At 39.3% G+C, this 13,663-nt stretch overlaps 1 protein-coding gene across 10 annotated transcripts in view; it reads left to right on the forward strand.

The window, feature by feature from the left end:
• CACNB2 (calcium voltage-gated channel auxiliary subunit beta 2) overlaps nucleotides 1-13,663 on the forward strand; it is a 261,734-nt gene that overhangs the window by 242,840 nt on the left and 5,231 nt on the right. For all 10 annotated transcript variants that reach the window (XM_057432548.1, XM_057432550.1, XM_057432557.1 and 7 more), the window contains 3 exons: nucleotides 9,886-10,037; nucleotides 10,771-10,866; nucleotides 12,204-12,389. In XM_057432548.1, the coding sequence (XP_057288531.1) occupies nucleotides 9,886-10,037; nucleotides 10,771-10,866; nucleotides 12,204-12,389 (434 nt within the window). The remainder of the gene's footprint in view (nucleotides 1-9,885; nucleotides 10,038-10,770; nucleotides 10,867-12,203; nucleotides 12,390-13,663) is intronic.

Genomic DNA, 13,663 nt, shown 5'->3' on the forward strand with positions numbered 1-13,663 from the left:
CCTTCATTTTTCCTTGTATAAAATAGTAGGGCCTTTTCTTCAAATCACTGGGGAAAAAAAAAAACCACAAAAATATCAAAAGACAGAATTTTAGCAAACATTAAATGGCATAGTTCTGGTCCATTTATTTATAGCAATAAATGGTATTTATTGCTATAAAATTTGATCTTGTTAATGAAAAACAGGGTTTGGATGGGTTTGGCTTGGTTTGGTTTGGTCTGAAGGAGTCTTCTAGCTGCAGGGCTGGCTGGCTGTCTTTCTCTTCCTCAGACAGTGGCGCATGGACAGAGAGCCATGTGTTCATTTCTACATCTGGTATCATTTAAAAACAGCTTTTTATTATAGCACACATAGCTCCCCAAAACTACTTTGTTAATCCAAATCCCACCCCCCTTGAAGGTTCAGTGGGAAGCTATTCCTTTACTCACCCACCCTTGCATAGTGGTACCTCATGCAGCTAGGCAGTCAAGCTACTGATTTATCCCTCAGTTAATGGTCATGTTTGTGAACAGCAATAGCAACTGTAGCAGAGAAGGCTATTTCTTAGGCTTCTGAAAATGCATTGTTGTATTATTTTAATAAGTGTTCTGTTCATGAATTAACACAGTACAGAGGTAATGTACTTGATATATTAATATAAAATACTTGTTAATGGGAAATAAATTCACCTCTTTATGGGAACTCTTACCTTATCACCCAATACAGGTTTGCAGTATTGTGCATATTGCTGATACTTGTGCATAGCACAATAAACAGTGGAGTAAGCGCCATTATATTTGGAACTGATTTACTAGATAACCCAGAATTAATTTCAAGGAGGCACAGACAAACAAATAATCAGGAGCAGGAATTGCCATGGGGAACTGGATTTACCGGATTGTAGGGAGGTCTCAATGGGCTTAATACTGCACACAGTTATTGACTGAAAGTTTGCTTTTGTAAAGGAATCAGTTAAAAGCAGACTTGGGATTTGGGTCATTGGAAACCAAAGCCACCACTGAATATTGTAGAGTAAAATTAATGTATCCAGGAATTTTATAAAAACGGTATCTGGCTTGTAAAGATTTAGGATGGGACAGTACAGTCTTACGCCTCTTCTATATGAAAGCTTAATTTTGTATATAAAGAGAAATGTTTGCTTGTAAATAGTTATGTGCTTAACATGTGAAATACTAGAACTAAATTTATTTCTTTAAAAGCCTAAAAGAAATCTATAATTTTGAAAAGACTTTTCTCTCCAAGAAAGTACAGAACATGGTTAAATCCCATTCACCTCAAGATCAGTCCCAGTTGGCTTAGTTAAATTTCTGTGTGTGCACATGCTATTTGCAGAAACTGCTGAACCAGCTTTGTGCTTTTGCTGCATTTCTTTGTCAAAAGGATCCAACCCTTTTTCTTGTTGTTTCTGTGTATGTTACACTTGTTATAACCTTGCCTCATGCTGTATGCTTTGTACAAGAACCTGATTGTCTTGGCTTTTTCCATTCTTTGCTTCATTAATGCTCTCCTTTTCCAGATGTTCTGGGTATGTATACAAGCTTGCAAATTACTTTTCCTGCTGTTTTGTGTTCAGTGTTTTATTGTACCTCACAGAACCACTGTGTGTTTCTCACAGCTGGCTCACTGACAGAGAAAAGCTAATCCCATACTGTGTTGCTAAGTATTTCTTTTGGAAAATCTTGCTCATTTTCAGTATTTATTTTTAAGTAATCCTAAAAATAAAGTTGAGATTGGCAAGGAAACACTAAAGATTAGGTTTTCCACTGTAAATTTCTAAGGTGTGTGCACCTAATCTGCATATTCTAACACAGATGTGTGAATATTGGTGTAAAACATGTCATTGTATATGTGGTAAATTGACTGCAGTCAAATGGCTGGGAATCTGTGTATTTGCTTTCTGTGTGCATACACAGTAACCTGTTGGGCATTACATGCACTCAGTTTGCATGTGCAGTTGAAAGCCTATCTTTGGAAAGTTGTCTCTAGAAAGTGTACTCACATCATTAAGTTCATATCCCAGAGTATTGTCTTCTGAAAGTGAAACGTAAGTGCTTGAAAAATAGTAGTGGATTATCAGTGCAAATTTCAATTTTCTATTTTTATTTTCTTGATATCTATGAGAAAAGATAGTTGAATGCTTGAAACTATGGTAACAATTTATTATATATGTAATATATAATGTGTATATATATCTCTACACATTATATATATATATATGAATTATAATGTTACTATGTATTTTCCATGTTTGGTAAATATGTTTGACAACCGTTGTATGTGATAAGTTTCAAGTAAGTGCTTCCCCACCTATAGATTTAAAATAAACTTAAAAGAGTGCTAAGCCTCATAAAGTTCCTTCCTTACTTACAGAGGCCATGGAACAGGAATGCAAAATTGGGATTTACCCAGGAGTGTATTTTCATTCCAAAGTCTCAAGGATCTAATAGATCTCTCTTTCAAGAGAAGAAGTTGTTCAGTGTCTTATGGAAAATCCTGATTGTCCCTTTATGATTTTATCTTCAAAATAGCTTGGAAAATGTCCAGACAGCTCACTTGCAGTCATTAAACCTTCAAATATGGTAATCTGCTAAACCTGAAGCAGCATTGAACCAGAATGCTGTAACATAGCAGCCAAGAGCTTTTGGGTTATCATGGGAATGCAGCTACACTTCTTTTTGCACTTGGGTAGGGAAAGAGTAGCATGAAGATCCTGAAGCTGTTATAATTTATCAGACTCACATGTCTCAAAATGTTCTTATCCTGCTGGACCAGCTTTGATTTTATTAACATCTAAGGTCAGAGTCTCTGTAATGAATCTCTGTGGCCCTGAACATAAGAAGGACGTGGAATGTTGGAACAAGTCCAGAGATGGTCCACAAAGGTTATCAGAGGGCTGGAGCACCTCTCCTTATGAAGAAAGGCTGAGAGCTGGGCTAGTTCAGCCTGGAGAAGAGAGGGCTCTCAGGAGACTTATAGCAGCCTTCAGTACCTAAAAGGGGCTTACAAGAAATTTTGAGAGCTTTTTTCACAAAGGCATGTAGGAATAGGGCAAGGAGTAATGGTTTTAAACTGAAAGAGGGTAGACATAGATGAGCTATTAAAAAGAAATTCTTCACTGTGCAGGTGGTGAGACACTGGCACAGGTTGCCCAGAGGAGTTGTGGCTGCCCCATCCCTGGAAATGTTCAAGACCAGATTGGTGGGTTGGATGGAGCAACCTGGTCTAGTGGAAGGTGTACCTGCCTGTGGCAAGGGAGTTGGAACTGGGTGATCTTTAACATCCCTTTCAGCCCAAACTATTCTATGATTCTACAATTCTGTGATAATAACTAAGATAGGTGAATGAACCTGTCAGGTGACTGAGATAGGTGAATGTAATAATTTTAGCAAGTTAGCTGTTTGCATAAGAATACAGTTTTGCTTCCCTTAAAACTACTCACATTTGTAGGTTGAATTGATGCGGTATTTTTTCTTTCTCCTAGGCTCATGGAACGGATAAAAAGTTGGTGTCTGTGTCCTCATTTTATCCATGACTAAGGGTTTGGGTTGTTTAACCACAATGCAAAGAAGTCTGGGTTCATTTCTGTTCTCTACTAACAGAGGCATGAATTCATAATTTCCATCACCATGGCAGGGCTGTGATCACCTTTATGGTGGTTGTCAGTTGGCCCTGCTGAGTCTTATACACTGCATAATAATTAAGCTTTCCCTGGAGAAAGAACTAGAATCCGTGTATTTTGCCTCCCACTCTCAGCATCAGGCCGTAGAGTCAGTATCTCCCACTCAGTGAATACGCAAATGTTTTACGAGTGGCACACCATCAGCAGGAGGGGTTGAACTGCCAGCAATGGACTGGTTCACATCCTATCTGTGAGAAGGGCTGAGCATTTTTATTTATATTTGTTCTGAATAAAACAACAGACCTAGGGAACACTTACTTAGTGTCTGTGTATGGACCAGAGCTGTAAAAGCCTATAGCACTGCACTGAGTAATGAGGCATAGTGAAAAAGTGTCCAAGTTACTGCTAGGCTGACACGATAATATCCATTCTGAACTCTGCAGAGATGCTTGTTTGGTCCCCTGGGCAAAATAAATGCTAGACTGCTTCTTTGCCCAGTCTTACTTTCCCAATTACTAACAGAGTGTATGGGAGCTTAATGATGGGAGCTGTGCTGTGTTGCTGTATGGCACCTTCTGGAACAGCTGCTGTTTTACCTAGTGTGGTCATCTCAGGGCATCTCTCCCCTGCACAGTGCTCATCCACTCATCTTTCTGCTGCAATCCACTGATTTCAAGCTTTTCCATTCATAAGCCATTAAAATTTCCTTCCATTTTAAACCTGGCATAAGAAGCATCATTCTATGAATGCTATTGTTTTTCTAGCACAGAGAAATAGGGGAGGAAGTAGACATCTTCATGTGCTATTATGTATTTTTAAATGACACTATCTGGTTTATATTTTCACATAATTACAGTATTGCATTTCAGGAGATGTTAGTCCATTATAAATAGATCTTGGTTATGTTGAGGTTTCCAGACATCACATTGTATCTGTCAATACCACTTGGATGTGTGTGTGCCTTCAAGGCCATCTGAATTCTGTCTAAACTGAGACTCAGCAGGCAGGAAGAGGGAAACCCTGTTTTCCTGCTGCCCCTTAACCCACAGGTCCCCTTCAGTGGAGCCCAGGCAGGAGGGAGCACAAGGCAGAGCAGCAAACATGCTCCTCTTGTTTCTGCCTTATCCCTCACCTTATAGGAGCCCCATCTGCTAGGCATGAGTAACATGCAGCCACTTTCCCTGGAAAATATTGTCATCCTCCCACTCCAGCCCTCCCCTTTTTATGTAACAAGCTAGTGGCTAAGGGATTTGGTTGAGACCAGGAAAATGTGGGTATATTCACAAAACTACATTTATGTTAGAAATTTGATGAAACCACCTGTAATCCATGTTATCTTCTAGCCCATTGCCTGAGGACTAAACTAGAGCATTTATTCCCTCTTGCTTAAGTTCCCCTCTAAGATTTGTTCCTTCTTACCTGGGTATGCTGGTGGGGAGGCATAGAGGCTTCTACTCCCCAGCATTGCCACGTGTGTGGAGTGGGACACTTAATCCTGCCTGGAGAGCACGGGCTGAACCTCCCTGGCTGGGAAGGGATGGAGTCAGCTGTTCCCTGCCCAGCATGATCCTGCTGTTAGCTCCCTGTCGACCCAGAGGAACACTGGTGCTTGAAGGGATGAAAAGGGAAGATTAGAAGAAAGAGGCCAAGCACTTCTGTACACGTGGGTTTTCTTACTGGCTTGCTCTGGACTGCTCACACTTTATATGTGTGGCTTTCTAGATCACACCTTGGTCTCTCCACTTTGTCTACAGCAAGCACAGGCATCAAATGTAGTCTGGCATAGCCTGCTGTGGCCAAAGACCGGCATTCTGGCTAGTACGATACCTAATGTAAAGTGTAGACACTTTGGTGATTTTGTCCACAATATAAAAGCGTATACACACACATGCTCACAAATTAAAATTTAAAATGTGAGCTCTGTCAGTCCAGCTCATGATTTACTTGTTAATTTACTTGTTAATGAAGAGGTGTGTGGGCACAGCTCAGTAGTCATTGCTTCCTTTTTGGTTTTCTTTTTTCATTTTGTTGGATTTCAGATATGACCTTTATCCGTTTTTTAGCAATTTGTTTGTGCAGCACTTTCTCTGTTCTTTTAAGGCACTGGGCATATATAACATTTTCTTCTTTTCCCTTCTTTTTGGAATTCCTGAGGCTGCCTTAAACTACTAATTTAATTACATTCATAGAATTTAGTGATTCAGTGGTAAAAGTGTGCTTCTAAAAAGAATTAGCATAAGAAAATTCATGGCTACTGATACCTGTTCCCCTAAATTTATAAAATTATTTGAAAGCCATTTGTGCAAGGTGTTGTTCAGCATTTTTATGACATGCATTGAAGTAGGTATGTTCTTTTCATGCTATACATCTGTAATATCAGAGCTCTGTTTAGAAAACTAGAATGCTTTGTGGCTATTGCAGTCTAACTAATAATTTACAGTTCTATTTCTATGAACAAACAGTGCCACTCGTACCACAGACAAGTAGACAAGGTCAAATAGGATGTTAAAGTCATACTGCACTCGGTGGTACATGAACTTTGCTGTTCCTGCTGAAGATCAGAGCCTCTTTGCTACATATCAGCAGTATTTTCTGAATCTAATTTGGCCTTTGCAGGCCAGAATCATAGCCATTTTGCATCACATCCCCATCACACAACTGCCATCTCATCAGGGCCTTCCTAAGACATAGTGCTGATGTAGCCACTGTTCTGTCCATCTGGGTGTCCCTGTGTCTCCTGGCTGATATGGATGTTTTCTGTCCAGGTTTGAAAGAGGGTTGTATTTCTCCAACTGTGTAGAGAATGTTCTTTTACCATGGCATTGTATAAGTGACCCTAAATTCCACCATATTTCATTTTGTTCTTAGTGAATTGGTATAGGTGTAATGCAGTGTTTCTGTGTCTTTTCCTTTACTTCAGGTGAGTTCACTGTAAAGAACTGTTAAAAGTTTTTGCTTGAAATTCACTTATAAGCTCCAACTGGTATAAAGAATATTTGTCTACCCCAAAATGGGATAAGCCACTTACTTGGGCTCCCATTGCACTGAATTCCTGTTCATTTCACAGTGTAGAAAGAATATTTGGAATTAATATATGCGAGTAAGTTTAAATGTGTAATGTTTAAAGTTTGCTGGGAGATGTGCAATTCCTGTTTTTTAGAGCTGACCCCCTGTTGTAAAAAACAAATGCTTGAGCGCTCCTGTCATTTAAAATAGATTCCTCTTCTGATTATCAAGGAGGCCAAATCAAATAGATTGTAAGGGTCACTTTAAAATTTGATAGCTTATTTGATTGTCATGGTGATTGTCACACTAGATCTTATTATGTTTATACCTCTCATTATGATTGGCAAATATAATTTATTGGAGTTAATGTTATAGCCTCACTGTTAAGCCTCTCCAGTACATCAGAAGGGACATTATTATAAATAGATGATATTCATGGAGGTGGGAAGATTGCGAAGTTGTTACTGTGCTGCTTTGAAGATACCAAACTGTCATTGTTCTCAGCTTCCTATTTTAACTACCAGTGACATTTGTGTTAATGTCCCCACATGATATTTAGGGTTCTTTGCTTACTTTGGGCAAAAGTCTGAGAGAAAATTTTTGTTGAATGTCTTGTTGGGAAGGAATCTTTACAGGTATAGAATTTGTTTTTTAGAGATGTTGCCAAAGAAAGATGAAAACCAAAGCTGCAGTAGGTAAAGCCTTTGTCGTCTAAAAAGGGAAGCTGCTATTACATAAGTAATTGCAACAATCTAATGTGTAGTAAAAAGTCAGAATACAAGGAAGATTTCAAGTAAAATGCAGGCTTTTCCAGAAGCTGAAGGAGTATGCTGAGGGACAGGAGATCAGGACCTCTTCAGCAATCTCTGTGGCATTTTTTTTCCATTCATTCTTGACTGGAGAGCTAGAGGCACGATGTATTAGTTCACAAATCATGCAGTGTAGTAAACTTTTTCCCTATACCTACATTAAGAAAAATAAATACAGAAATACTTTTTAATTGATGGACAAGGTATCTCTCCACGTTCTCCCTGAGGTGGAAAGTATTGATCCGTAGGACCATAGTTACCTGGAATTACCCTAGATATGTTTCACAATAGAAGACACCCTGAGGCATGCTGTGCCCTGGCAAAGACAGGGAAAGTCTCAGAAAGTCTAGCAGGAAATCTGGTTCACAGAGATGTACTCTATACTGGTAGAAAAGTGCTTCCAGCAGTGAAGCAAATACTGCTTCGCCAGACAAAATTATGATACGCCGGCAAAAAGACAGATTTTACTGGTGATAAATTGCATTGAACAAGGGTTTGTAGCAGTCTGGAATGTTCTTAAAATGATACATTAAGTGATATTGTTATAGTGAGTGAAGTGTTGAGCCTGGTTTAAAACTGCAGGAAAGCAATCCAAACTCATCATCAGAACAGTACGACAAATTACCTCTGATATGTTTATTTTAGTTGTCAGTTGGACTTAAACAAGGGGTAGACTATTGACTATCTCCTACTAAATCACTGAGACAATGGTGTTCAGTCATTCCAGCAATATCTCTATGTAACAGAGTTGCAGAAAATGTAATCGTGAATGTGCCAAGAAGCATCGGATGTTCTGTCTTCAAAATTGTGGCCCTAATTCCAACTGCAGCTGGGCCATGGTGCTTTTATCAACAAGCAGGGGAGCACGCGCTGATGCCTTCCATATCAGCATGCCATGCGCATCTCACGGTGTTCTCTGCTGTAAAACACCTATTGGCATGTACTCAGCCAAAATTGGAGATAACTACAGACAGAAGGAGGTGATCCCTAATAGATCCAAAACAATGTCGACCTCCTCCAATAGAGAACAACATATACAGATTTTCTGATGGCCATTTAAGATGTTTCTTGATTTATAAAATGACTGTAGTAGTCACCTGTTGGCTGGGAATGAAAAGACTGAGCTATATGGACTCTAGCTGGGATGCTTTGCTCTCTTGGAAGTTTTGCAGCCTTACCATGGTACCTAATTTATTCAGTTGCTATTCTAAGGTAACAAAAATCAGTCTCTTCACACCTCTTGAAAGAAACCATTCACTGTAGAAATCTCTCTCTAGCCAGATCAGATAGGCTGTGTTTTCAAGCAAAAGTAATGCTTGTGCCAGCATAATAAATAAAATGCTGTAATTTCAAGAAACTCTTAAGGTTTTGGTACCTCTTCTTTTAAGTTTCTCTTGGTTATCTTCTGATATTTTCTTTGAATGGACTAGATCTCTAATCTGACTTTGGTTCATGGAGTGTGCACATCCTTTAAAGGGAAATCTGTATGAACTACAATCTTATCCGGCTCTGACTTTATTTATAGACTTGCACAAATCACCCAATTTCTGTAACAACTCTGTGAAGTCAGCTTTTGGCAAGATTTGAGCAGGAAAATGTGATTCCATTTCAAGAATTATTTTGCTATGATAAGGTAGAGTTTTGTTTCCTTTTGGAATGAAGACAGTTTCTATGTCAATTGTGAAAGTGGATCCAGTCCATCTGTCTTGTAGAGGTTTGCCCCTTGCAACTACTGCCAATCAGGCAGGGTTCTGAGGAGCTGGGAGCATGAGTTGCTAGAAGACAACATGATTTTTTCAAGCAAAATCGTTTTTCCAGGACTCCTGGAGTTGGAGGACACCATGGCATTGTTTGGATTTGGGGAGGGGGGGCGTTAGTGTTTTACACATTGTAATCAATTTTTTTAATATGGTGCCAGTCTGAGACCAGTAAATGAAGGAAACGCTGTTTTCCAGAACTGCGGTAAGTTGAAGTAAATTGAAAACCAGGAGTTTCTGCTAATGTAGATACCTCAGTTATCTTAATGGCTATCTCAGGCACTGCAGTTTGAGCAAACTGATTAAAGTCTCAAAGCTGAAATTATTTACACGGAGGAAATTAATGACATAGTAAGATTACTCTGTGATGCAGCAGGCATTCTTACCTCTTTTCTTACAAATGTGGAGTGGGGTCCTGTGAGAAAGTGTTAACAGTATCTCACCAGGCCGGCCCTGGAGATTACAAGGGATTCCAGGAGGCAGTGGAAGTGAGAAAGGCAGGCAGTGCTGCCTGCAAGGGCAAAACACTCTCCTTAACGTTCCATTCATTTCTCTACCACACCAGGGGTGTGTGTAGCTAACAACTCCGGCCAGCCTAGGGAGGAGCAGCACACCATTCTGCCACATTTTTACATTTCCTAAAAATAATTGTCATTTAATATTTTCATAACTCTAATTTTGTACTTATCTGCAGCTGAAGTTCAGAGTGAAATTGAACGGATTTTTGAATTAGCAAGGACACTGCAGTTGGTAGTGCTCGATGCTGATACCATTAACCACCCAGCTCAACTAAGCAAAACTTCTCTGGCTCCCATTATAGTATACGTAAAGATTTCTTCTCCTAAGGTAAATATTTTACTGGTATTTATACTGTGTCAGTCTTGGGTTTTTAGCCCCTTTTTGGGGGTCTTAAATTGAGATAATCACATGCACTCATTAAAGTTCAGTGCTATGCTAATACGGTTATTGCTTCCCTTGGGATGGTGAAATAGGAATCAAAACATGTATCTTACTTTAGTGTTACCAAAATCCATTTTGGAAAAGATGCTGTAGCTCCAGTGTTTTTTGAAATTGGGATTACACTTTTAGTGTCAATCACGTAAGTAATGCTAACAGTTTGTTAAAATAATACAGAAATGTCAGAAATATTTTCACATAATGAATATCAGACTGATTAGTAAACTTTAACATCTCCTGATAAGGTACTCTTTCATTCTGTGGAAAAAAAAAAACATACACAGACCTTGCAAAGAGGTGTTTGAATGAGAACAAATTTGTGGGAGGAGAACTAAGGAAAGCAATCAAAGAATTTCAACTTAGAAACAAACAAAACCAGACACAGCAGGAAGATAGGAGGGGAACTTTTTAGTGCTTGTAACAGGAAAGGAGATGTTGGGAGGTAAATGAAAATTAGCTTGTTCTGGATGTAAACAGCATGGAAATGCTCCTAAAGCATTTGAGAAGCATAAAGAATTTGATCTGTTCAAGTGGACAGTTAAAAATGCAAACATTTTAAGTGTTTATATACATACATGAAGTCCAGACCTGTTTGCTTTTATTAATGTCTTATTTTTCACAGGTTTTACAGAGGCTAATAAAATCTCGAGGGAAATCTCAGGCCAAACACCTTAATGTTCAGATGGTGGCAGCTGATAAACTGGCACAGTGTCCTCCCGTGAGTCACAGTTAATTTATGTCTCCTCTTTGAAATGTGGCTTTCTTTTCAAGTAGGAGGTTAATGGCCTAATTTCTGGGAATGCTTGCCCTCTTCTGGCCATATTTCACTATTGCTTTTCTGTAGAACACCTCCTGAGGTATCTCAGCTCTGCACAAGTGTGAAGAGAAAAAACAGTCCTAGTCGCAAGCAGTTATTAGGATATATGCTGATGTGTTCACTGCCTAAACAAACTGAGCATTTGTTTTACTTTATAATCCTTTTGGGGTTATTTGTCTAAAAATGAACCCTCTTGGTGACAGTGCTTTACCTCTGGCAGTTTAGGGTAAGGATGATAGTTTGGGTAGCTCCCTCAGGGCATATGTCACCACAGCCCATCACTGCTGGCATTTTTGGTCACAGTTTTGGTAAAGAACTTTATGGTACTGTGTAGCTGAGAGCTTTGCAGTTCTTCTGTTGGTGTGCACTGAAGCAAATACAACCAATTTACACCTGGAAAGTAGAGATAATGATACCTCAGCTGTGATTTAAACAGGGCAAGGGTTATTATCTGCATACTCAATTGTCAAGAGTATGGGTAAGAGACCAAAAGACGAAGGTTCAGTTCACTTGAAGATATGGGAATTTGCCATGGTTACAGAGCTGAGTGAGCATGACGTTTTCTTCATTTAAGTTCAAGCATCTCTGTTAAAGACACTCCTTGGGTCCCCAAGATGTCTGTGAAGAATGCTAGAGACCTGTGCAGGCTCTCAGAGCCTCCTTAAGGAGTACTTCTGTCTCCCTGACCAGGGAGGGAATGAGGAAAACTCACCTCCTAACCTTAGATGCCTAAAGTTTGACTGTGTGGCTGAATTCTTACCTAATATGTGTATGACACTTGGAAACTGGATGATCTGTATTATTCATGTTTCTTACTGCTGTTAGTTATTGGTCTTAGTTTGTCTCAGTTTTCTCTTAGTTATTCTAGATATAGGGAGTGAATTCCTTTTCTTGCCATTCTATTCTAATAGGTAAGATCTTCAATATTTAACCTTTTTTCTGGGTATTTAAGATTTGTTCGAGCTGCTTCTTCCTATCTTCATTGACTGTGCATGACTGGGTGGAGGTCATGAGGACTTGCATTAGCAAATGTAACATTAGTGCTAATTATGATTGCTGTCTTTTGTATTGGTTGCATTCCAAAAAAAAAAAAGTGAAGGGGGATGAAATATCTTAACAAAAGTATTAGAAGTGTGGTTTGTTTTGATGAATGCAATAGTGCAATCATGGCCATCATTGTCTCCAGGTGATCTCCCTTTAGCTGGTGGCTATTCTCACTAAAACCTTTCCTTTATCAGGAAATGTTCGATGTAATTCTTGATGAGAACCAGCTTGAAGATGCTTGTGAGCACCTTGCTGACTACCTGGAAGCCTACTGGAAGGCCACACATCCACCTAGCAGCAATCCTCCTAACCAGCTTCTCACTCGCACACTTGCAACAGCCACTCTTCCTATTAGTCCAGGTCCAAATATTAATTTACAGGTACAGTTTTTATGCCATCTCTTCTTTTTTTTCTCTCCATTTCTTCCTCTTCCAAAGAACAGTGATAGTCTGATACTAGAATATGCTGAATATCTTACTGTTGATAGGGTAAGAGCTTTTTCAGTGCATATTCACCCATTTTCAGCATAAGAATCAAATACAGGCACATTATCATTGATACTATTGTATTCACAGTAGCATGTGTTTACATACTGACTAGGGGGCTGGTTTTGATGCCAAGGACTAAGCCATCCTGACTGAAAACATACGGTGATGTGAAGTGAAATATTTAAGGTTTTATTGTGCCCAGGACACCACCACTGTGCCAGCAGTACATGTACCAGCCACAAGCATTTTCGTAGCTGGCCATGTGTAATCCAGTCAGAGGAATAAAACTGGGCTGATACTATGCATGTTACAGCCTCTGGTAACTCTCTGACTGATGGGCACACAATCTCTAATAGGCAAATCCCAGCCCCAGAGGCCATGCATGACAAACTGGGTTAGGTACGGAGCAGATCCACAAATCTTGGAGGGAATCTGTTCCTATCTTCTCACAAGCTATGGAGCTGCAGAGGTTGAAAATGACTGTATTAGTGAAGTCACAAGGCACAAGTGGCCCTTCCAGTGTTTCCTTTGTTCTTTTATTCATTGGCCAGTGCTATGAAAAGTACATACTTCCTTCAAGCCAAACTCTTATATAAAACACAAGTCACCCTGCACATTGTGCAGAAAGACCTTGAGGCAGTGTGTTCTGAACAGCAAGGGTACTGACTAGTGAGCTGGGAAAAACAGGCTTTATTCCCACCTCCACACTGACCTGCCTGTTGACTTTAGACATATTGTGTATCCTCTTTTCTCCTTCAACTTTTGGGCTGTACAATTGTACTAAGATTTTCAGCATAAGGAAGGTGCTGCCCTTTGTTGTATGTGTTGCATGGCATAAAATTAGATCTTTAAAGATGCTACTTCATTATAAGTAGTGAATGTTGCCTTCAGGCCAAGAAAATCCCACTGGGGGGTAAAATACATCTGTCCCAGATCAAATAATGGCTCACTACCTCTAAATTTCCACTCAAGTTCCAAATATGCCTATAAGTCACCTACATGTCAGTTACAATTCATAACTTTGGCTAAGAAAAATACTAGAAAAATACTTCTAGAAAGTCCAAGCAAAATACATATCTGAACCCAAATTAAAATGTGGAAAAATTGCTTTTTGTTTTTTATGGTCTTGCAAAACTATTTTTTGTGTCAAAGAATTTATTTCTCAT

This window comes from Pezoporus wallicus, unplaced genomic scaffold (genome assembly GCF_028554395.1).
Source record: "Pezoporus wallicus isolate ANWC-B61680 ecotype Strahan unplaced genomic scaffold, APGP_CSIRO_Pwel_v1 scaffold_2584, whole genome shotgun sequence".
NCBI classification, from domain to species: domain Eukaryota; kingdom Metazoa; phylum Chordata; class Aves; order Psittaciformes; family Psittacidae; genus Pezoporus; species Pezoporus wallicus.